The sequence below is a fragment of the Silurus aristotelis genome, assembly GCF_946808225.1.
Source record: "Silurus aristotelis genome assembly, chromosome: 14".
Taxonomy (NCBI): Eukaryota; Metazoa; Chordata; class Actinopteri; order Siluriformes; family Siluridae; genus Silurus; species Silurus aristotelis.
Genome location: NC_139587.1, coordinates 25,173,574 through 25,198,202, shown reverse-complemented (window position 1 = coordinate 25,198,202; position 24,629 = coordinate 25,173,574). Strand labels below are relative to the sequence as shown.

Sequence of the window (24,629 nt, the reverse complement as noted above, 5' to 3'; positions counted from 1 at the left end):
CATTCAGGAGCATTAGAAAAATATGTAGCCTCAAATTTATTATTATTTATTTAAAATATCCATTAGATCTTGATCTTTCATGGACATTCCATTTCTCAGACCCAAACCACCATATTATTAAACTATACAGTAGGTGGTCAAGTCAAGTCAAGAAGCTTTTATTGTCATTTCAACCATATTTAGCTGACGCAGTACACAGTGAAATGAAACAACGTTCCTCCAGGACCTTGGTGCTACATAAACAACACAAAAGCTACATAACAGAAAAACACACAGCTAAGGACTAGTAAGTGTCCTCGCCATCGTGTGCAACCTGGTGCAAACAGTGCAAGATGAGACAACACAAAACAGTGTACGACAAAATACACAAAACAGTGTAGCACCGCCAGTAAACCTACTGTGTATTATACAGTGCAGTGAGCAAGACAGAACTGGATACAGAAGTGTAAAAAATAAAAAAATCCCACAAAATGTAAACAGATGTTATGCAAAACGGCAATAGCAATATGGTGAGTTCAAATTCCAGCACAACCAAGTTCCCACTGGTGGACCCTTGAACAAAGCCCTTAAACCACAAGTGCTCGGTTTTATGAATTATAAAAGTTTATATAAAAATCTTACAGTATTAGTGTCCTGACAACTACAACAAATACGCAGACATAACAGTTTACCAGGTTTTCTTACAGTACAGATGATCCCCGACTTACGCTAGCGATACATCAAAATTGTTGAAATATAAAAAAAATCCATGTAACAGGCAGCAGCGTACGATGAAGGATACGTTGAAAGCGCAGCTGGGATGAGCGTATCTCTCGCCCTGTGAGATGCCCCACTCTCGCTAACGATAGACGGAATAAAGTCTCGGTGTCTATTTTCTTCTGTTTGAAACAGCTATTTTAGTAATAAAAGCACGTCTAACAAGTGCCCAAGTGTGTCTCGTGCTTGTAGTGAAAACAAGAAGAGGAAAGCCATCAGTTTAGAGCAGAGAATGAAAATTATAAATCAGCATGAAGCAGGAGATCTTCGACTTACGATATTTCTCCATCGTAAGTAGAGGACGACCTGTATTTCGCTCTGCTAAAGGGAATATAACAAATGCAGATAAAGCAAAAGTGCAAAAAAAAAAAAGGACCATAGATAAACTTCATCAGCCTCTTTGTATGCTTTATATACTATGTGGAGTATCTGTGATTCCTGTGATGTTGTTGTTGTTGTTGTTGCAGAAATGATCAGAGTAAGTGCATGAATATAGTGAATGCTGCTTCGTAGCTGGAACTACTGTCCAACCTGCTAAAAAAATTAATCCACACCTTCTGACCAATCAGATTTGAGAATTCAAACGCGCTGTGCTGTAAAATCCTTTACTGCAGCAGTATAAATTATACCTATAGAGTAATCCAGTCAGGGTGGCTTATAGTGCCATAAAGATTAATCATCCAGTTCAAATGCATTCGACATCATCAGCTCTTGTGATCACCTTCAGGACATAATTACACTTGTTCTGGCTAACAATCTGGCCACCATGGGTTTATATTAAATATGCGAGAAATGTGCCATGCATCTTTATAGCACCATTATCTACCCGTCTGCCAAAGCACATCGATTCCCAATGTTAGTAATGATGCTTTTTAATCCTAAGAGAAGAACCAAGGTGAGAAAAGTGTCGGAGAGATTCGAATGCTGTAGTTTGAGACGAAAGTGTGCAGAAACTGAGCTTCAACTGCATTACCTAGTAAATAATTGAACGTCCGTGCTATTGCAGAATTCTAGCAAATATATTCTATACAGCAGGATTGGAAGAGCAGAAGCATTTCACAGTAATCTCACAACCGAATATCGATACAGAGTTTAATACTTTTCGACTTTAGGCACCTTGCAATTGGAACCATTTTGGGCATTTTTTTATTTTATTTACATTTTGCATTTTACTATTTTAATTGTTTCATTTTTTTGCATTGTATTGCCTTGTCTTCATTCTTCTCCACTCATGTTTCAGCTATACTTGTGAACAATCATGCCACGAAAGGTCTCTGAAATCGAAAATTTGAGTGAGGTGTAAGGTGTTTATCATGGTTTACGTTTAATACCTGACAAAAATGATAATTTGTGTATTACATTGCTGCAGCAGCATTTCCATAGAATATGAGAGCAAGTGTAAAATAAATAAATAAATAAATAAATAAATAAATAAACAGACCAAAAAATTTCCTTTGTTTGTGTCTTTAGCTTTGCACTCAGCAGTACATTTTATTCTACACAAAAATAAGGGCTTATGATACTATGTATTATTGCCTGTTTATGCTGTTATATGCGTCAAAAAGAAATTGTGGCAAGCGTTTGCACAAAAATAAACGACAACAGAGAAGAGGGATAGAACCAGCACTACAACCCTTGAGATTTCTTGACATTCCTCCCTACTTTGAAAATAAATATATAAAATTACTAGAATTTATTGTCAATAATATCAGCTATAAACGATTCTCTCATCAACTGCTATTGTTTATTCTTTGCGTTGAAGTTAATGACCAAACATTATACAGCTAGTTACTGACAAAGTGCAAAAAAAAAGCATACTGTGCAAGCTGTTGCAATAGAAAAAACATAGCATGTTAGAATCAATGCATTAATATAAACCTGTAATTTGCTTTAGAGCAGGAACTGCTCTCTGTACTGCTTTTAAATGAAACTAACAGTATCAGGAACTCAACATCCCGACTGTACTTAATTTTCTGTCTAATCAATAAAGCCTGAAGTGGAATGCTGTTACTGTATGGTGGCCGCCATCGCAGATAATCACAACAAGAGGCGGAAGGTCACAAGTTCAAATCCCAGCACCACCAAGCTGCTACTGGTGGATCCTTGAGCAAGGCCCTTAACCCTCAACTGCTCAGTCTGGATAAAGGCATCTGCCAAATGCCATAGACTGGATTTTGAATGAGGGTTATTGCAGCATAAAATAGACAAAATAAGGATCCAGATATGGGCAATGAACACAGTGAAACAGAACTGATGTGCTTGGATCATAGTCATCTAATCATACTAATGACAATTTGTGTGGTAAACCAACAAGTCAAACGTTTTCTATATAAACACTTAATAATCATCAATGCTGTTTACAAAAAAAATAATAATAATTGTTACTTTAATTTGAGATTACCAAATCTTTCAATACATCGTATTTTTCTCACACTATAAAGGGAAAATATATAAGTAATAATAACATATAAGTTTCAAGTTTTATTTGTCTTACGTACAGATGTCAGTGTCAGTTTGTACAATGAAATTCTTCATGTGACACCAGTATCAGAATTACACCAGAAAAGCAAAGACGCATATGATGTAATTGTAACATTGCAATTTTAAGCTTGTAACCATGAACTGAAAGAATGTATTTAATTTTAATGAGATCTTAAAAAGTATAAAGTGAAGTCCAAAGGTCTGAGGGCACAAATTAGAGGTCTGGTTCAATTAGAGGTCATAATGTCACCTGAACATTTCGCTTCGACACAAGGGATAAGACACAGAGACAAGCTGACCTTTTGTACATAAAAAAAGAAAAGTAAACTAAGAATTGTGCTGAACCTTGAAGGATTTATTTTTTCAGCTTTATAAACTGTTTACTTCTGGACCCCTTTGTATGCATTCTGGTTGAAATAAGCTTCCAAAAAAACAAAAACAGTACATAAAACATCTGCTGACCCATGACATGGAATGAGGTGGAAAGTACAAAGATGTTTCAAATCGGAGCATGAGCATGATGTTATCAGTGTAACGGTAATCATGGATTTCCTTCGTTATGCATTATAGCTTATAATAGATATACACTCTGTTTCTTTATGAGTAGTGTCAAGATTTTATACTCACAGTCACCAAAATCAAAAAAACTGTTCTGTTCATCAAAAAGCCCAAAGGAATGCGGAGTGGTAGCTCATTGGTTAAGATGCTGGGTTACTGATCGGAAGGTTGGGGGTTCAAGCCCCGATATCGCAAAGCTGCCACTTAAACCTCTGTACTCCAGGGGTGCCGTATCATGGCTGACCCTTGTGCACTGACCCTCAGCTTCCGATAGAATTTCACTGTGATGTATTGTATATGTGACAAATCTTCTATTCTGACTGTACATTATTTGACAATCAGCAGCTCACGGCTGAAAAACCCAAACAAGCTCACTAAAGGCTTATAACATCAGCACACATGGTCATTTGCGGCACCTACTGAGAACAGGGTATAAGATGAGTGCTCATTTGTGTCAATGTGCAGGCCTAATCAACTTTCCCATGGACAAATGCTCTAATGCAGCATGGCTGTGTCAGGACATAGAGCATGTCAGCTGTGAAATGGTCACTCAGGGAAGTGGATGTTGGACGATCAGCCTGTAGCTGACACCGGAGCATCGCTGAATGGCCTGGGGGAAAGTAATTATGTAGGGAGGAAAAGACTTTCTAAAATTAAGGCCATTAGGAAGTTCAGTTCTGCTCTGGTGAAAATTAGTCTTTATAAGTAGAAACCAGTAGGATCGTAGATTAGGCTGAGCTGCTGATCTCTGTCATTCCAGTCGGTTGCTCACACGTTTGAAAACTATTTTTGCGTGATAAATATAGAAAAGGCGCAATCTGCTTTAAGGACTGTACTGACAAGCATTATTGTGTCATAAAATATAACACCCATTCAGAATCCAGATATGAAAATATGCCCAATGAATAGACCTTTAGGATAGGACAAAGAATTGAAGTGTTTGGATCACAGTCAACTTTTTTTTTTTTTCCGCATAAAATAGTCACGGAAGCAGGTTTACGAAAAAATAAATAAAAATAACAAATTTCCCTTCGATTTGATTTCATTACAAAAATCACAATCTTTTCCAAAAAATATTCCCCAGTCTGAGGTTTTAAAAAAAATCTTTCAGTTTCTTACAATGAACAATGAAATAGGGAAACATGACGCTTTTAAAAAGCCTACACAATCGTTTTGTCCCAATATGCAGTATATTTAACAATTACACACTGTTTCTATTTTGGACGTGAGTGCCATTAAACTGTTGACTTTCCTCACAGAAAAGCCTGATATTGGCACTGTAATGCTTTTTTTTAATGCTATACACATGACTGAGACCAGTTGTTTGCAGATGATGATTTGGATCAAGAACCCCCCCCCAAAACAATGTGATAAAAAAATACGAACCAGTTCTGTAGCACAAATCTTCAAGCTTACAATGAGATTTCATCCAATCTTCATTGAAATTCAATATAATGATGTCATTTCCAATAAAAGGAATTTCCAGCTGAAGGTCATGGCTAATGTTTTTCATGTAGGTAAAGCCTAAGCGTTATTACCTCGAAGGCAAGCATTATGCAAATCAAGGTGGAATTTGTACATCATTAAAGAAAATCAATAGCTCTGTATTACCTTGGAATAACTTCTGCAGTCCCTGAATATACTTGGTTACTTAAGCAGACTTTGGTAGCAAATGCATTGTATGTAACTCGATCTTTTACCTATTTTAATAGGTAATAATACTTTTCATATGTACCTTACATCACAGTGACATAGAAAGTTAAGATCAGTGAGCAGGGTTAGCCATGATACAGCAAATGCTCAAGGGTCCAAGAGTGGCAGCTTGGTGATACTGGGGCTTGAACCCTACCTTCTGATCAGTAACCCAGAGCCTCAACCACTAAGCACCACTTCCCAAGTAATAATATCTCTGATGGGGTCGATATTTGGTTTTGTTACCAAACAGCTCAATTTTGCATCCAGTTCCACACTTCAGGCTTTTTATTTTAACTACGAAATGATAGAGTTTCATTCTTTGTTTTATAATTGCAGCCTGATCTGTGTGTTCATTGTAACATCATCCAGTCCTGCATGAAACAGAGCTCGGATCCGGCGCTGAAAATAGCACAGAGTGGACAGGTGACAGAGCGTCCCTTTAGGGAGATCAAAGAAAACATGGATCCATTCTGTGCATATCTGGCAGCAAACTAAACCAAATCGTTTGTCCATCCACACACACACACACACACACACACACACACACACACACACATACACACACAGGGGCGGGATAGGAAAAAAAAATCAACTAGCACAGTTCATCATTGTCATTCTGATAATACACTCAGTTCTCTCCTCTCAAGGAGGAAAAAAAATGTTAGGCAGATCAGTTCCCATGGCAACACTGCACAGTAGGCTCGCTGTTGACTCGCTGGAGCAACACTACGGAGGCTTTGAAGGAAACCAACGGCCATGATTTCAGGAAAACACACACACACACACACACACACACACACACACACACACCCACATACATAGTCGACGTGGATAAAGATGAGGTGAAGAATGTGCAAGCAAACCCGGCTGCTCTGCATTAAGCTCTGTAATGCTAAAGCACATGAATAATCTGTCAAAGAAAGACACTGACTTGATATAAAGGTCTGTGTGACACCATGTTAGCATTAAAGATTAGCATTTAATTCCACGCTATAAGGTAATCAATAGCAATGCAACACCTTTTCCCCAAATTCTCCATTAAATAGCATTCACTTGTATATAATTAGAGCATTTCTGATTTTGTGGAGTAATGGGAAATCCGATCTTGAATAAGAAGCTACTTAATGTAGGTTAAGCTTAAGCGTTCATAACCCAAAGGCAAGCGCTATGCAAATCAGATTTTTATATATCAGCATTAGAATTTCCAAAAAACACACATTAAAATAGATTAAATAAGGTAAGGAAGATTCAAGTTTGCATTTTACTTCCGCATCCTGCTTCCTCATTGAAGTTACGGTTCAGTTGCAGAACAAATCTGTGTGCTAGCGCAGACCGAGAGCTAGTCTAAAGATACACGCAAGCGAAGGCTCTGCCAGAAACAGGAGCCAGTGCTAATGCATGTGCAAACAACGAATGTGTTAGTGAAGGAAGTGTTAATGAATTTGGATGCACTTGAAAATGGGGGGGGGGGGGGACACTATAATTTGTCCAAGTAAGAAACGAGGAAATGCCATTTTACATTTTCATTGCATGACACATGAATGCATGAAAACATTATTATTTAATAACAAAATTATTAATTTTGGCAAATTTGGCAAAGGCAAATGTTGCACTGACGTCGTCTGACCTTCTATAAATCTCTCCCATTTTCACACATGCGCTCTAAAGCTCACCAAATCGAGTCCATCAAATTCTCCAATTGTTCAAACCCAACAAAGAGTCATGGTTGTTGTTTGGTTGTACCAAACTTCTTCTTAGTAAGAATTATGAAGGCCAATGTGCTCTCAGGAAAAGAAAAGAAATTTGAGCACAAATGTTTTTGTTGCCTTTCCTAGATTTGTGCCCTAACACGATCCTGTCTATAAGCTCTGCACTTAAATCTCATGCCATAGTTTGTGTTTTGATCTGTATTTTCTGTTGTTAGACCTTATAAACAGACTCTTTAGACAACTGTACTTGTGACATATCCACTAATAAACGATAGAGAAATAGGATATACCTGAAGAAAACAGGATAAAATAGGATGCACCTATAGGGTTTTTTATTACGTTTACAAAGCACTCAAGTTTATGTTTTGTCGTTCTGTGGTATTTGGCGTAGCTGAAACAACATTTTTGCATAGAATTCGGTACAATGTTGACTCTGCCAGAAAAGATGGCCGTTTATGGAGTGAAGTTTGAGGTCATGGTGGATGTACTGTGGCTTTGAATAGGAGCCGGAGATAATACCACGAGAATAGCACCCCCCTCTATGATTTGGAGTCGGGTTTGGAGATAGAGAGATGAGATGCATGGTGTAATCCACTGAGGCGAATTTATGACTTCGATGGTCAATAAAGCAAGTGAAGTGATTTCCCGAGCTCCTTGTCGGTGTTCTGAATACAGTGTGGATTTACCCGATCGGCAGAAAGAGCCAAGAACTCACAGACGCAAAAGAAAAGCGTGATCTGACAATTCTACTTAAAATGCCAGTATGATATATGAGCTTTAGAAGCCAACTTCCTTGACCACAGCTACGCCTAAGAAATAATTTAAAATATATATATTTTATACTCTAAATATATAAATATATTTGGATGATTCAAATATATTATAGCAATGAAATTTAAACAAATATTTTAATACTATAGATATCTGTAGTATAAAATGTTTTTTGTTCTTTTTTTAATTCCTTTTTTTTCTGTGGTCATGGTAGTTGGCTTCTAAACCTATATGCCATGATACCTGTTGTGTATAATTAAAAAAGTATATATCATGATATTGTATCTTGAACGACAGATATCATTAAAAATCTAAAAAAAAATACATATGAACAAATAATAAACTTGGTTTTAATCAATAAACATTTGTTTTACTGATGCACCAAGTCTTAAATCAAGTACCGAAATCCGCCATGATGCACACATCCGGCAATTAAAAACGTCCGTGCGGAAACATAGCAAAAGTTCCGTTTGGTGTCCTGATGATTTAACACCATAAATAATTTGAAACAATTACAACAATATTTTGTCTTCAGGCTCTATGTTGAGTTTGATTTCACTAATAATAAACATTAATTTGCATAAAGCATCAATAATTGTCCATGTCCATGTTGAGTAGAGTATTAAAAACTTAAAAAAGTATTCATTTAAGCTACATTTAGATAAAAATGTTCGATTAAGTTGCGAGTAATCATGAGTTAACTCATGACAATCATGTGATTAATTGTGATTAACATTTTAATTGATTGACAGCCCTAATATATATATAAATATATAATATATATATATATTAAGACCCCTGGCACACAACATACACCTTTTTATTTTAAAAGATAAGACAACAAGGACGGAAAAAATATATATTTACACGCCTATATACCCCTTTTTCCCAAAATGCAATGAAGATCAAGAACTACTGTCATATGCACAAGTGTCCTTACGCAAGGAGCTCCTCGGTTTAACACACTCAGTAATAATCAAATATGTGTATGGTCAGAACGTGCAAAATATAGATAACATTTGATGTAATAAATGCCACGAAATGGTGACCGGTCGTACACTTACTCACTCGAATAATGCAAATGTCTAGAGGACGAAAATCTATTATTTCACATAACTTAGCATCACAAAGCTTAGCAATGACTCAGTTATGCTGAGGATATTAATACTGGATCAGTATCAGGTGCAAAACCAGAGGCTGAATATCAGAATCATACTGAAAATGAAAACATCGATTGAAAGCATGTTGTAACTCTATCACTAATTCAATTTTAGCTCAAGGGTAAACAGTTACATCCTAAAAGTTCAACCTTGCTGCAGGTTTCCGAACTAACTAGCCAGGAACTTGCACAGTTACTTAATCAGGTCATGTTAGTGGTGATTGCTTGTGAATGATGTATGTCTGTAGGAAGAACTGTAAATAAACTGGAAGTGGGTGCTTACACTGCAGTAGGAACTGCAGATGCAGGCAGCAGATGTCATGTATGTACAATCTAACCGAACGTCTAGTGTGTACCGTGGATTTATTACTGGTCTTTAATCCCAACACTGGAAACCTCATTCACTGCACTTCCCTCCATATTCACTGCACTTCCACACACCTGACTGAGCTCACAAAAAGCTTGATCACATCTGAATCAGGCATCCGGAAGCAGTCGAAGAACAAAACAATATATTATAATCCTCATCTGCTCTCAATCATCACTCAGGAATGTGTTAGGATTAAATATGTGTTGAAATTTCCAAAGCAGCTCAGAATAATCGTCTGTGCTTGACATGATATAAACACTTTTCTTTTAGCAACTACGTGATCACAAAGCCCAGGCCGAACTCACGTCGCCAGTGTCGTTGTTCTCGAAGTAGAAATACCCAAGAACCATCTGAAAACATCTGAATATAATATGAAAATAGCAGGAATGTCAACTCAATCTTTAGGATGCGCAAATCAGAAAACACGGACAAGGGAGACAAAGGCAGAGGCCGGAACAGATGTGCACACACACACACACACACACACACTATACACACAATACACATTTTACTAAGACAGTTTTATTTATATACTGTATATACCTTGTGAAAATTATACAAAATAATAACCACTAATAGATTTTTTATTGATAATAATAATAATAATAATAATAATAATAATAATAATAATAATAATAATAGAAAGAGGAAGAATGAGATTTAAATACATACAAATTAAAAAATAATAATAATAAAAAAATCTAGTATTATTTATTCTTAACACGTAGTCGCCTGTATTTTCCTCCTCATGAGGAAAAGGAAGTGCTGTACACACTGCAGCTATTCCCCCAATTACCCTGGAGGAAGTGTTTTAGTTTTTTTTCTGCACTAGAAATTATGTATATATAATAAAATTGAAGTGTATCAATAAAGGAGGCTGAGGGCAGATGTGGCGCATTGCGCTCTTTAAGGCTGCGACAATTAAAAAAAATGTTTTCCAATCAAATCACTGAATGATTTAATATCGGCTCAGTGAACAGGGAAAAAAAAATCTGCATGGATTCAAACAGGTAGTCAGGAGGAGAAGGATGAGGAGTGGGATGATGTATCTCACCGTGTCTGGCGGATGCCGGCTGGAGGAGAAGCAGTGTGATCCCGGCGCACATCACACACCGGCGCCACACCGCGCCCGGCCGCTCCGGACACCTCCGCTTCCTCCAGCACCCTGAAGCCGCTCTTCGGCTCCACACCACGGGCACTTTTCTCGAGGCCATGTGAACGTGTTGGCGTGGGGGCCTGGACGCGCAGGAACGAAACGCGCATTGGACCGGGCCGTGTCCGCTCCGGTGTATGAGACCGAGGCCGTGTCCGAGTCCTTGGACGAGGTTTTAAATCGCCAGCATGGGAAAGTCTTAAGGCAATGAGTCCGTTCCGATCCGAACCGCCTTCACACCGAGCCGCATTTCAGTGCGTAAAAGGCGCATTTCATCCCGGAGCGCAGATATACACGCACACGCACACGCACAAGCACTCACACACACCAGACACTCATCCACATGCACCAACACACACACACACACACACACACACACACACACACACACACACACACACACTGCCCCGCAAGAACACCACCACAACGACGTGACACTGATAAAAACGACAAGCGAAAGCTTTCCAGGGCGCAGCTCATCTGACGCGCAAAAATACAGCGCGGGGGGCCTTCAAGGAGGAATCAAATTTTTGAACGGCTCACTCGGCTCACTCAAACGATTCAATCAGAGGAATCGACTGAATCTACAGAAGGGCCACACACAAACACTATAACTATATTTACACCAGGAATGAAAGGACATATCATAAAGTGCATATATTATAAAGAGAGACAAAAAAGAAAAGGAAGGGACATTGGGATATATTTAACAAAATAAATATATATATTTTAAATATCCAAATAATATGTTTCTAACAAATGACAACACAATAAGACTTTCAGTTTTCTGCTTTCCTTCACTAAAATTTGAGTGCATGCATATGCATTTTTGCACTCATATTTTAATTATCCTGTAAGTTATATACAATAAATAAATGTAGAAATATATTGAGAGAGAGAGAGAGAGAGAGAGAGAGAGAGAGAGAGAGAGAGAGAGAGAGAGAGAGAGATACTGTATATTCTTCTTCACCCTAGTGTTTATCCTGCTTGTGCTCCTTCCTGGAGTGTAAGCTTACTTCAGAGTTTCTATCCAATCATATTTTAGCCATCACATCACATGTTGCTGGGGTCAAATATTTCTGTACAGACGTCTGTAGCATAAAGTACATGTCGCTCGAAGGTTGGTGCCTTAACCAATGAGAATGCGAGTTGGCATCTCTGTTGCAATCTAGCAGGCATAAAATAATGTTTCCCTTTTCACGTCCGTTGATTGGATGCTCAGAGCTTACAGTCACATATGTAGCAAACTGAACAAGTTTCAATACATTCATGTGCATTTACCAGCTGTATTATCATTCCACAATGGCTGACAGAGGAGAAGAATTGTATTTGGTCACAGATAAACACACAATGGTTATTTTCATAAGCATTTTTCAGGAAAAGCTGGGCATCGAGAGGAAAGGTCAGATCAAAACAGTTTTTAAGCTTCTTTATTAGACATTTATACTTTATACGTTTTATTAGACATTTATACTTTTGTGTTTTCTTTCCAATAGTGTTTGCACAGAAACACACAATTGGCCTTAAATTTAAATCCTCAGGAAAACCCAGGGGAAAAATGCACAAAATGCACGAAAAACCCGGAGTTTAAAACTGATGCTTTTGCTAGAGATGATTTATGTTGATGGTGCAGCCGTGGCTGCAGTGAAAGAAGACTTGTTGAATTGTGTTCACTGGAGTTCTTGCTTTAGTAATGACATTGGTTCTAGCTGAGATTCCTGTCTGTGATGTAGCGATCATCCCCCCCATAATTCGCGGTTCGGGACTCACGGCTCGGAAAATTGGCGGGTTCTCGTTTGGAACCTCACTAACAGCAAGTTGGCTGATTATCTTCAAATTGGCGGGAATTTGCAGCGAGAGCGAATTTTCAGGAACGTTAGGAACAACATTTTAAACTGTTTTTCACTCACAAATTTCATACAAAGTTTTTAAAACACATTATTGTATTAAAGTGACATAATGTCTAAATCAGGGGTTACCAGTTTGATACACACAGTTTTCAGTTTGATATAAAATAACAAATTCGCTCAATTTACCTTTTATTATATGTTATTTTTAATAATTAGTGATATTCATCTATGTGAAGACACTGATCAGGTTAATGATTTTTTTATATTAATTATCAAAAATGATTTAACAAAGAAGGAAACAGCTATTTTTAGAAAAGTCTCGCGGGCTACCCATGTGGTCCTTGCGGGCGACCATGTTAGTGACCCCTGGTCTAAATAATTTTATTAAGGTAAATTCAAGGATTTTCAGAACATTTCCCTATAATATTGATAGTTTATATAGGTCCCCTGGTGGTCTAGTGGTTAAGATGCAGCGCCTCCACCGCTGCGACCCGGGTTCGATTCCCGGTCAGGGAACCATCCCCAGCCACTCTTAGTGCCGGTCCCAAGCCCGGATAAATTGGGGAGGGTTGCGTTAGGAAGGGCATCCAGCGTAAAACATGTGCCAAATCAAACGTGCGGAGGATCTGCTGTGGCGACCCCTAACGGGAGAAGCCGAAAAGAAAGTTTATTGATAGTTTATATAGTTGTGACATCAAAATGATGGCATTAAGGGGTGAATTGATTCAGGTGGGACACCACTGAAGGCCTGGGTGTGAAATGCGTGTCCCCACAGTGATTAGTGCAATGATGCCATTATTGTATTAGTCTATGTCTTGTTTCAGTCCAGCAGTAGTGCTGTGCAGGGCCAATAAACCTGGTCCTACACACCACTATTGGACAATAAATTTAATTATGATTTTTGATTCTGATTTTAACACTGACATCTTTGAGTTTCAGTGAAAAAGATCGCAGAACAAATTCCTCCCAGACATTTTATACTGTTTTTCCCTTTGAAGTGTAGATAGCATTTAGCCTTGAAATGTTATTTAAGTGTAGGGAATGAGTAAAGGAACACATGGATGGACACGTTTTGGTTAGAGAGAATCCTCGATGGCTCGCTGCCTCTCCCACGCTGATTAAATTAAAACTATGATTAGGACTGGTCCGACTCAAATCCCGAACTTCTTCTTCTTCTTTCGGCTGCTCCCATTAGGGGTCGCCACAGCGGATCATCCGTCTCCATACCACCCTGTCCTCTACATCTGCCTCTTTCACACCAACTACCTGCATGTCTTCCCTCACCACATCCATGAACCTCCTCCTTGGCCTTCCTCTTTTCCTTCTACCTGGTGGCTCCATCTTCAGCATTTTTCTACCAATATAATTCATGTCCCTTCTCTGCACATGTCCAAACCATCTCAATCTCGCCTCCCTCACCTTGTCACCAAAACATCCTACATGTGCTGTCCCTCTAATAAACTCATTTCTAATCTTGTCCATCCTCGTCACTCCCAACGAAAACCTTAACATCTTCAGCTCTGCTACCTCCAGCTCCACCTCCTGTCTTTTACTCAATGCCACTGTCTCTAATCCATACAACATCTCAGGTCTCACCACAGTCCTATAAACTTTCCCTTTCATTCTTGCAGATACTCTACTATCACAAATCACTCCTGTCACTCTTCTCCACCCACTCCACCCTGCCTGCACTCTTTTCTTTACTTCTCTAACACACTCTCCATTACTTTGTACTGTTGACCCCAGGTACCTGAACTCCTCCACCTTCTCCACCTCTTCTCCCTGCAACCGCATCACTCCACTGCCCTCCCTCTCATTCACACACATGTACTCTGTCTTACTCCTACTGACTTTCATTCCCCTTCTCTCAAGCGCATATCTCCACCTCTCCAGGCTCTTCTCAACCTGCTCTCTACTCTCACCACAAATCACAATATCATCTGCAAACATCATAGTCCAGGGAGACTCCTGTCTGACCTCATCCATCAACACTGCAAACAGGAAAGGGCTCAGGGCCGATCCTTGATGCAGTCCAACCTTCACGCTGAACCAGTCTGTCGTACCTACTGCACACTTCACTGCTGTTACACTGTCCTCATACATGTCCTGCACCACCCTCACATACTTCTCTGACACACCGGACTTCCTCATACAATACCACAACTCCTCTCTCGGCACCCTGTCGTACGCTTTCTCTAAATCCACAAATACACAATGCAGCTCCTTCTGTCCTTCTCTATACTTCTCCATCAACATCCTCAAAGCAAATAAGGCATCTGTGGTGCTCTTCCTCGGCATGAAACCATACTGTTGCTCACAGATTGTCACCTCTTCTCTCAGCCTGGCTTCCACTACTCTTTCCCATAACTTCATGGTGTGACTGATCAACTTAATTCCCCTGTAGTTACTGCAGGTCTGCACATCTCCCTTATGTTTAAAGATCGGTACCAGCACACTCCTTCTCCATTCCTCAGGCATCCTCTCCCCTTCCAGAATCCTGTTAAACAATCTGGTTAAAAACTCCACTGCCATCTCTCCTAAACATCTCCACGCTTCTACCGGTATGTCATCTGGTCCAACCGACTTTCCATTCTTCATCCTCCTAATCGCTGCTCTCACTTCCTCCTTACTAATCCTATCTACATCCTGCTTCACCAACTCCAACTCCACATCCTCCAACCTTCTCTCTCTCTGATTTTCCTCATTCATCAGCTGCTCAAAATACTCCCTCCATCTTCTTAACACACTCTCCTCATTAGTCAACACATTTCCCTCTCCATCCTTTATTGCTCTAACTTGCAGTACATCCTTCCCAGCTCGGTCCCTCTGCCTGGCCAATCGGTATAAATCCTTTTCTCTTTCCTTAGTGTCCAACCTCTTATACAGCTCCTCATATGCCTTTTCCTTGGCTTTCGCCACATCCCTTTTTACCTGCTGCTGCATCTCCTTGTACTCCTGCCTACTTTTCTTATCACTCTGTCTATCCCACTTCTGTTTTGCCAACCTCTTTCCCCTAATGCTCTCCTGCACTTCCTCATTCCACCACCACGTCTCCTTGTCTTGCTTTCTATTTCCAGATGTCACACCAAGTACTTTTCTAGCTGCCTCCCTCATCACTCCTGCAGTAGTTGCCCAATCATCCGGCACCTCTTCACCACCACCAAGCCCCTGTCTGACCTCTTCCCTGAACCTCACACTACACTCTTCCTCCTTCAGTTTCCACCATCTTATTCTTCTTTCAATCCTTACTTTCCTCCTCTTCTTCTTCGCCTCCAAAACCATCCTACAGATCACCATCCGATGCAAAATCTACCACCATCTGCCCTTCCACATTCCTCTCCTTAAAACCATACCTACCCATCACCTCCTCATCACCTCTGTTCCCTTCACCTACATGCCCATTAAAGTCTGCCCCAATCACCAATCGTTCTTTCCTAGGTACACCATCTACCACTTCATCTAATTCACTCCAGAATCTTTCCTTCTCCTCCATCTCACAGCCAACTTGTGGAGCATAGGCACTGATGACATTTATCATCATCCCTTCAAACTCCACCTTCACGATCATCACCCTATCAGAAACTCTCTTCACCTCCACTACACTCTTACTGTACTCTTCCTTCAGAATCACCCCTACACCATTTCTCTTTCCATCCACACCATGATAAAACAGTTTAAACCCACCTCCAATGTTCCTGGCCTTACTCCCTTTCCACTTGGTCTCCTGAATACACAGCATATCTACCTTTCTCCTCTCCATCATATCAGCTCCCTCTCTCCCTTTACCAGACATAGTACCAACATTTAAAGTACCAACCCGAACCTCTATTCTCCTACACAGCTCCTTTCTCTGCCGTCTCTGTAGACGTCTTCCTCCTCTCCTTCTCCTCCTTCGGCCAACAGTAGCCCAATTTCCACCGGTACCCTGTCGGCTAACGATACCCGTAGCGGTCGTTGTTAACCTGGGCCTCGACCGATCCGGTATGAAATTCTCATTTGTGATCCGCATATTTGATTTGGCACATGTTTTACGCTGGATGCCCTTCCTAACGCAACCCTCCCCATTTACCCAGGCTTGGGACCGGCACTAAGAGTGCACTGGCTTGTGCCCCCCTAATGGCTGGGTTCGACTCAAATCCCGAACAAACTTCATAATTACTTTTGTGATATTTAAGTCGTTTTGCAGATGAGCTCATTTTGATTTATCTTGGGATGGATTCTGTTTTGAGGCAAGATTCTGAAATTCTGAAATTCTACAGACGAGACCTCAAAATTTTCTTATAGCTCCTAAAAATGAGCGAGAAAATGAAGAAATCTTTAATGGTCGGGATTCCTAAATTCAACAGGTTAGCTTCTGTCTTCAGCTAGTTATATTCAACATGTAGTTTGGTCCACTACATTGATTTGACATGAGACATTCAGTTGTGTGGTTGTTTGTGACATTACACAAATACAAGCAATAGCTCTAGACAATTAAACTTTCACTACAATTACCCCCCACACACACACACACACACACACACACACACACACACACACACACACACGATATTCTCCAAGCTACTAACTGACTATAGGTGTGCTCAATTGCATTCACACACCCAATCAAGGCATTCATACAAAAGATCGCTGCAAAGTATCACTCATTGTAAATGTTCCTTCGGCATACCAAGCCTTGTAATTCATGTTTAATTCATTGCTAATCTGTTTTTTAATCTAGTTTTGACGTGTTCTGCCCCATTGTTTGAGTTAAGATGGACCTCAGTGTCGATAGGATCTTTAGAAATGGAAAGTCTTTGTCTGGACACACGCATCTCTAGTTATTATGTCTTCTTACCCAACCAGGAAACCAGGTTTTTTTTTAGTGGGTATATATACTTGTCTGTTATCTGCAATAAACTGAAGAAGAACATTTGCTCCATGCTGTGTGCTGTGGGATTCTTCCCTGATCAGAAAAGGCACCACGGGCATCGTAGATCACACCGGTAACCTCTTCAGGAATTAAGTTTTGTTCGGGCATAATAAAAATCTAACACCATGATACTGTTTTGTTTTTATATGTCTGACATCTGCCTCTTTTTGACTGCAGTTTCACTGCACTTTCATCCACCCATGTGATTCCTGACATTTAGTCTGTAGGTCGGCATGGCAACGCAAACAATTTGTCCAATTGTGGCTTTTATGGGAATTGTTTTTCTCCATGGAGCAAAAAAAATAAATATTTGACAATATTGTGTCTGAGAATCAGGACACCAATATTTACTTGATATCAAATGATTAACTAAGCAGCTAGCAACAAACGTGTGTTAGCGTAACACATCTTACATACAAGCTAACTAGCCAGCAGAGTTCATTTTAATTTCAATTATTAATCATTCATTCTTTCATTTTTTCCTTCCTAAAGATATAAAGATATAATTTGACTAAACAAATAAATAAATGTGCAGATGTTCCACTTTATTTTTATTGACACTTTTGGCATCTGGACAGTTCGGTTTTTCAAACATTCAGCTGAAATAATTTGGCGTGCCTCTCGAACCTGCCAAAGTTGTTCTTCACTCGTTGGAAATTTCTTTCTGGTCTTATGATCCAGTTAATCCCAAAGCAGTTCAGTAGGATTGAGGTGTGGTGACTGGGCAGGCTGTTCCATGATCGATGTTACTCCAGACATCTGCATGCTCTCTTAAAAGCACTTCGAGATCTTGGCTGTACACTTCAGGTCGTTGTCCTGTCGTATGGTGAAGCTTCAATCAAGACGGAATTGAACGGTGTTGAAGTATGGAATGGTAACAATGTTGGTTTAGTATTCCTGTGGAGAAGTTTCCAACCTTCCCGGGTTTAAAACAACCCCAAACCATTAAGCTTCTACCTCTGTGTTTAACTGTGGGTGTGAGGCAGTCTGCTAACATCTACTCTAATGTTCTCTGCCTTACAGAAGATCTTCTGTTAGAGTCAAGCATATCCAATTTGGACTCATCTGTCCACAGAACTTCCAGTCCTTCACTGTCCAAATATTGTGTGCTTTTGCCTTTTACCATGTCGCATTGAAACAAAAATGATAAAAGACTAGGTGTTTCCTAACTTTCAAAAACTCTGTATATTAATTTGTATATTTGGTATATATTGCACACAATTTATAACAAAAAATGTCTAAAACCATACTTGTTATGTAAACGCACACCATGGTTGATTCTGTCTTTCTTTTTAATTTAATTCATTAGAGAGTTTATTTCAAGAATGTTTACTTTACAGGGCCCTGTGTTACTATAGCAACAGGTCATCGCTGTAGTAGGATCAAATATAATATATTGATCATATAATATTACAGCCATATGTTGAATAAATATATAGATAAAATTAATTTTAAAAAAAGGAAAGAAAAACGATTTAAAACAATGACAGGTTTCTACATTACTAGTATTGTTCATGTGTACTAGTCTCTACTGTTTCCTATTTACTATAGGTTTAAACATACATGGGAAAGTCGTTATCTTTATTAATCAATCAATCAATCGATCGATCAACCAATCTATGGTCCTTTCGTGAATTTTAGTTTTGTAGCATTAAGTAAAGCGACTCTCCGTGGACATAGTTTGAAACAGCGCCATCTGCTGGAAACAATTATTAAACAGGCATAAGAAAATAAAGTAAAATATAGTTTATATAATTTTAAATTTTATATATATATATATATATATATATATATATATATATATATATATATATATATATATATATATATATATATATATATATATATATAATTTTAAATAATATATAATTTATATATATATAATAATTTAATAATATTAAAATAATAATATTAATTATATATTTATATATATATATATATATATATATATAATTTAAAATAATATAAACTATATTTTACTATTATTTATTATTACTATATACTATTATTTTCTTATGCCTGTTCAATAATTGTTTCCAGCAGATGGCGCTGTGTCAAACTATGTCCACGGAGAGTCGCTTTACTTCATGCTACAAAACTAAAATTCACGAAAGGACCATATATATATATATATATATATATATATATATATATATATATATATATATATATATATATATATATATATATATATATATGCAGGATGTGTTTGCTTTCAAGGAGTGGAAGCGCTTTGCTGAGCACACTAGGAGCAAAAAATATATATTATTAATTTTTAATTTTTTTAGCGTATATTGTTGGGATGGTCCTTCACTTCATCTTCCTGGCCCTGGTCCGGCACAGCTTGCTGCAGATATCAGGCTTTTTTTTTTGTTTATTGTAATTAATTTAACAACACTTTTATTATTAATTACACTTTTACACTACAGACTATTAATACAGGTGTTGTTTCATATAGATGTCAAAGCAGCTGAGAAAGACTTCCAAAATTATAATCTTCTTCTTCCGGCTTCTCCCATTAGGGGGCGCCACAGCGGATCATCCTTCTCCATTCTCCCCTGTCCTCTACATCTGCCTCTTTCAAACCAACTACCTGCATGTCTTCCCTCACCACATCCATAAACCTCCTCCTTGTCCTTCCTCTTTTCCTCCTTCCTGGCGGCTCCATCCTCAGCATTCTCCTACAGCTATACCCCATGTCCCTCCTCTGCACATGTCCAAACCATCTCAATCTCACCTCGCTCACCTTGTCTCCAAAACGTCCTACATGCGCTGTCCCTCTAATAAAATCATTTCTAATCCTGTCCATCGTCATCACTTCCAACGAAAACATCAACATCTTCAGCTCTGCTACCTCCAGCTCCACCTCCTGTCTTTTACTCAATGCCACTGTCTCTAATCCATACAACATCTCAGGTCTCACCACAGTCCTATAAACACTTCCAAAGTTAAAATACAGATACTAAATCCTGCATGCTACAGGCTCATGCTTTTTATACCTCTTTTATACCTCTGAAACAAAGTATCATTTTGTATTTGTTCAAATAAAGACAAAAAGAAATAAAATATGCACACCTACCAAATCTGTGCACAAAGTTGGAGGCACGCAATTGTATAGGATGCGTTTCGATGTCGTAGCATTGCATTTTTCCTTCACTTGAACTATGAGACCCAAAACTGCTCCATCTTAACACTGGCTCCATGCACAAACCAGCTGCATGAGGATAGGATTTAAAAGGTTTGTGGAAGTGGAAGATCTCCTGCTATAGAGCTCTGACATCAATACTACTGTATTGCTTTTTTGGATGAATGTAAATGCTCGACCCTGATTGGTTGCTTGCTCGGTGTTTGACCAGCTGAGTTTTTATCCACTTATAAACAAAAAGGATCGACTGTTTTTTTTTTTTTTCGAAATGTAGTCGAATAAAATATTAGACTTTGAAATGTAGCAAATTTTATGTAAACGTCTCAGAAATACAGATTTGCGAAAAAACTACTTAAGTACAGTAACGAAGTACAATCACTTCAATTTATTTGTATTTGTCTAAAAGAAATAGTTTTACATGATCTATCTATCTATCTATCTATCTATCTATCTATCTATCTCTCTCTCTCTCTCTCTCTCTCCTTTAGATGTGCAGAATCCATCCATCCCTCCATCTATTGATCATTTAGATGTACAGAATCCATCCCTCTCTCTCTCTCGCTCTCTCTCTCTCTCTCTCTCTATCATTTAGATGTATAGATAATCCATCAATCTATCTATCATTTAGATGTATAGATAATCCATCAATCTATCTATCATTTAGATGTATAGATAATCCATCCATCTATTGTAGATGTACAGAATCCATCCATCCATCTCTCTATCCATCTCTCTATCCATCTCTCTCTCTATCCATCTCTCTATCCATCTCTCTCTCTATCTATCTATCTATCTATCTATCTATCTATCTATCTATCATTTAGATGTATAGATAATCCATCTATCTATTTTGGATGTACAGAATCCGTCTATCCATCCATCCATCTCTCTCTCTCTCTCTCTCTCTCATTTAGATGTATAATCCATCCATCTATCTATCATTTAGATGTACAGAATCTATCCATCCTCCTCTCTCTCGTTCTATTATTTAGATGTATAGGTAATCCATCCATCTCTTAGATGTACAGAATCCATCCATCTCTCTATCTATCATTTAGATGTATAATCCATCTATTTTAATGTACAGAATCCATCCATCTCTCTATCATTTATATCTTAGATGTACAGAATCAATCAATCCATCCATCCATCCATCCATCCATCCATCCCTCTCCCTTTTAGATGTATAGAAACCATCCATCCATCCATCCCTCTCACTATCTCTCTTTATCTATCTGTCTATTATTTAGATGTATAGATAATCCATCCATCTCTCTATCTATTATTTAGATGTATAGATAATCCATCTATTTTAATGTACAGAATCCATCCATCTCTCTATCATTTCTATCTTAGATGTACAGAATCCATCCATCCATCCATCCCTCTCCTTTTTAGATGTATAGAAACCATCCATCCATCCATCCCTCTCACTATCTCTCTTTATCTATCTGTATTATTTAAATGTATAGATAATCCATCCCTCCATCCCTCCATGTATCTGGGTTTAACTCTGCTTGTGTAAATAAAGTTTCTTCCTGAAGTTTTTATTCCTGTGACAAAACAAAGCACTGAAATAAACAGACACAAAAGACGAATTTGCCTGCAGCAATATATATTTTAATTCAAAGTAAATTTTGACAATACACCATCATTTCTTTAATTTGACACACCAAATAGTCACCAGGAAAACCCGCTTTTTGTGACAAAGTACATAAGGCTTGGTCACATAGAAATCACTAAGAACCAGAGAAATAACGACCGAAACTGTGAGAGACATTACACAATTAAAAAGAAAAAAAAAAGTTCCCAGTCCTCATATACTGAATATTGCACAGTGCAATGGCTACATGGCAAACTAATGTAGCGTAAAAATAACTCGAAAGCAAAAAAAACAACAAAACAAAAAAACATGCATTAAAAAGCCACAAAACTACATGTTTTAAAACAGTAACAGTTCAAAATTTAATAAATCAAGTCCACTTACTCTGAAGTCTAAATCTATTCTCTGATATCTTGCAGCGAGATTAAACTTCTACTCAAATATAATGTGCAGGAAGAAAATACAAAGAAGGTTAATAGCTATAAAGCAGTCAAACCCAAACATTAGGACACACAAACTGATATACAGTAGCACATGTGACGAATAACAAGACCCTGAATATCTGTACACAAAAAAAAATCCATGAAAAAAAAAAGAACAGTAAAATAAATCAAAGCCAATCACAACTGTTTGGTATTGATGGGAGTTTAGTAGTTTAAACGTGATTAAACGTGTTTGGTGGATGTAGGATGTGTGTGGAAAGCAGTCTGGGAAAATCAGTCAAACGTTGCTACAGAAATCGAATCGAAAGTCTGCTTTCGACTTTTCCATTTTTGTAAGTGGATAAAGATGATGATGAGGATGGACATGTGGATGGACATGTGGATGCTGGTAGTCAAAGTGAGAACTCATTTCCTGTTGTAAACGTTACAATTCATTCAAATTGGGCAGTAGCGTTGTTTACCGATCAGCAGATTTCTAGAAGTGTTGAGGTAGGCGCAACATGTTTTCGCTTCATATTAAAAAGAAAGAAAGAAAAAAAAAAAAACTAACACAATTTTCACTTCATATTAAGTTTTGAATATCGAAATTACAATCGGGTGAGCGGTTTTCCCAGACTGCCACACTCTTGATTTTAATTCTACACTTAAATTTTTGGTAAATCTCGTCTAAACCAAAAACACAAACTATAAAACAAAAAAAAGCGTCGGATTACGATGTTAATTACGATGTGCACAATCATATTTTTTATTTTTTTGGGACCAAATCGTTAAAGCAAAAAAAAAATCACGTGCACGTCCGTATGAACGTGGTGTCCTATTTTGAAAAGAGAGAGAGAGAGAGAGAGAGAGAGAGAGAGAGAGAGAGAGAGAGAGAGAGAGAGAGAGAGAGAGAGAGAGAGAGAGAGAGAGAGAGAGTGATTTACAAAACAATAATAAAAAGAATAGATGTTAGACTGAGGTGGTAAACTAGCAGGATGATGCTTATTCAAAAGCTTGTTACAATCACAGTGTACTTATGTAAAGCTTCAATACGGGAGCGAGGACTACATCAGCGGAACAGTAATGATCCCTGATAGCATTTCATTATTGGATTTCTGTTGTTGGATATTAGCCACAAAAAAAAAAAAGGCCTACAAGATAATAAACAAAAAAACCCCGAAAAAAAAAAACAAATGAAATGTACGGATTTAAAATTGAAAACGTCACTGCATTGCATGTTTGACATGTGACTTCCAGGTGACATGAACGATATCGGAGACAAAACTATAGCAAAGAAACAAACACACCACACACACACACACTACTGGAAACCAGTGCATAACTAATTTTTCAACACTAAGAGGTCCAAAGAAGAGAAGAACACACGCAAGACAAGATGCAACACTTTGACCTCGCAAGCGAGAATAAGAGATCCGGGTCGCTCTGGACATAAAGGTTTGAAGCACATCTGAAAAGGCACTAGTTTAGTTCAGAATACGCGTGTGATAGTTTTCACACCAACACCACGAGGTGAAAAAAAAAACCCCGCCGCCGTGACTCACCATGCATCTGGAAATCGATTGTGTGAGTCGAATAAGTACGTCAGGCCGCATCTATAAACATGGACTTGTTGAGATCGAATTGAAAGTAAACGCTCAAGATTTCTGAAATACCAAGCTGATTAGCGATAAGCACTGCGTTCAGTTAGAAACGAGCAACACGCCTCCGTGCGAGCGACAAACCGGAATAACATACGATCTCGTAGCGGCTACGGTTATTTCTTTCCTCCGTGTCAAATCGATCCAAAAAACAACGGCAAAAAACAAAAAAATCTAATCAAATCTATCCTGCAATATATATATATATATATATATATAGATAGATATATCTATATGTACTCTGATATACACCAATATGCAGCTCAAAGGCAATGACGAGCCCCAAGATTTCCATTAACACAACGGATAATACATGGATATGAGCAAAAGGGATTGAGAGAAAAAAAAAAAAAAAGATCAAACAGAAGAAAAAAATTCACACACCCG

General features: G+C 38.2%; 1 protein-coding gene across 3 annotated transcripts in view; it reads right to left on the bottom strand.

Annotated features, from left to right (window-relative positions):
• The window catches only part of kiaa1549la (KIAA1549-like a), a 76,659-nt gene extending 65,504 nt beyond the window's left edge, over positions 1 to 11,155 (bottom strand). For 2 of the 3 annotated variants that reach the window (XM_083560962.1, XM_083560963.1), the window contains exon 1: positions 10,554 to 11,153. In XM_083560962.1, coding sequence (XP_083417088.1) covers positions 10,554 to 10,713 — 160 coding nt within the window. In that variant the 5' untranslated portion in view covers positions 10,714 to 11,153. Of the gene's footprint in view, positions 1 to 10,553 lie in introns of all 3 variants that reach the window. The other variant, XM_083560964.1, reaches the window with a different exon arrangement.
• Between the last annotated feature and the right edge of the window lie 13,474 nt (positions 11,156 to 24,629).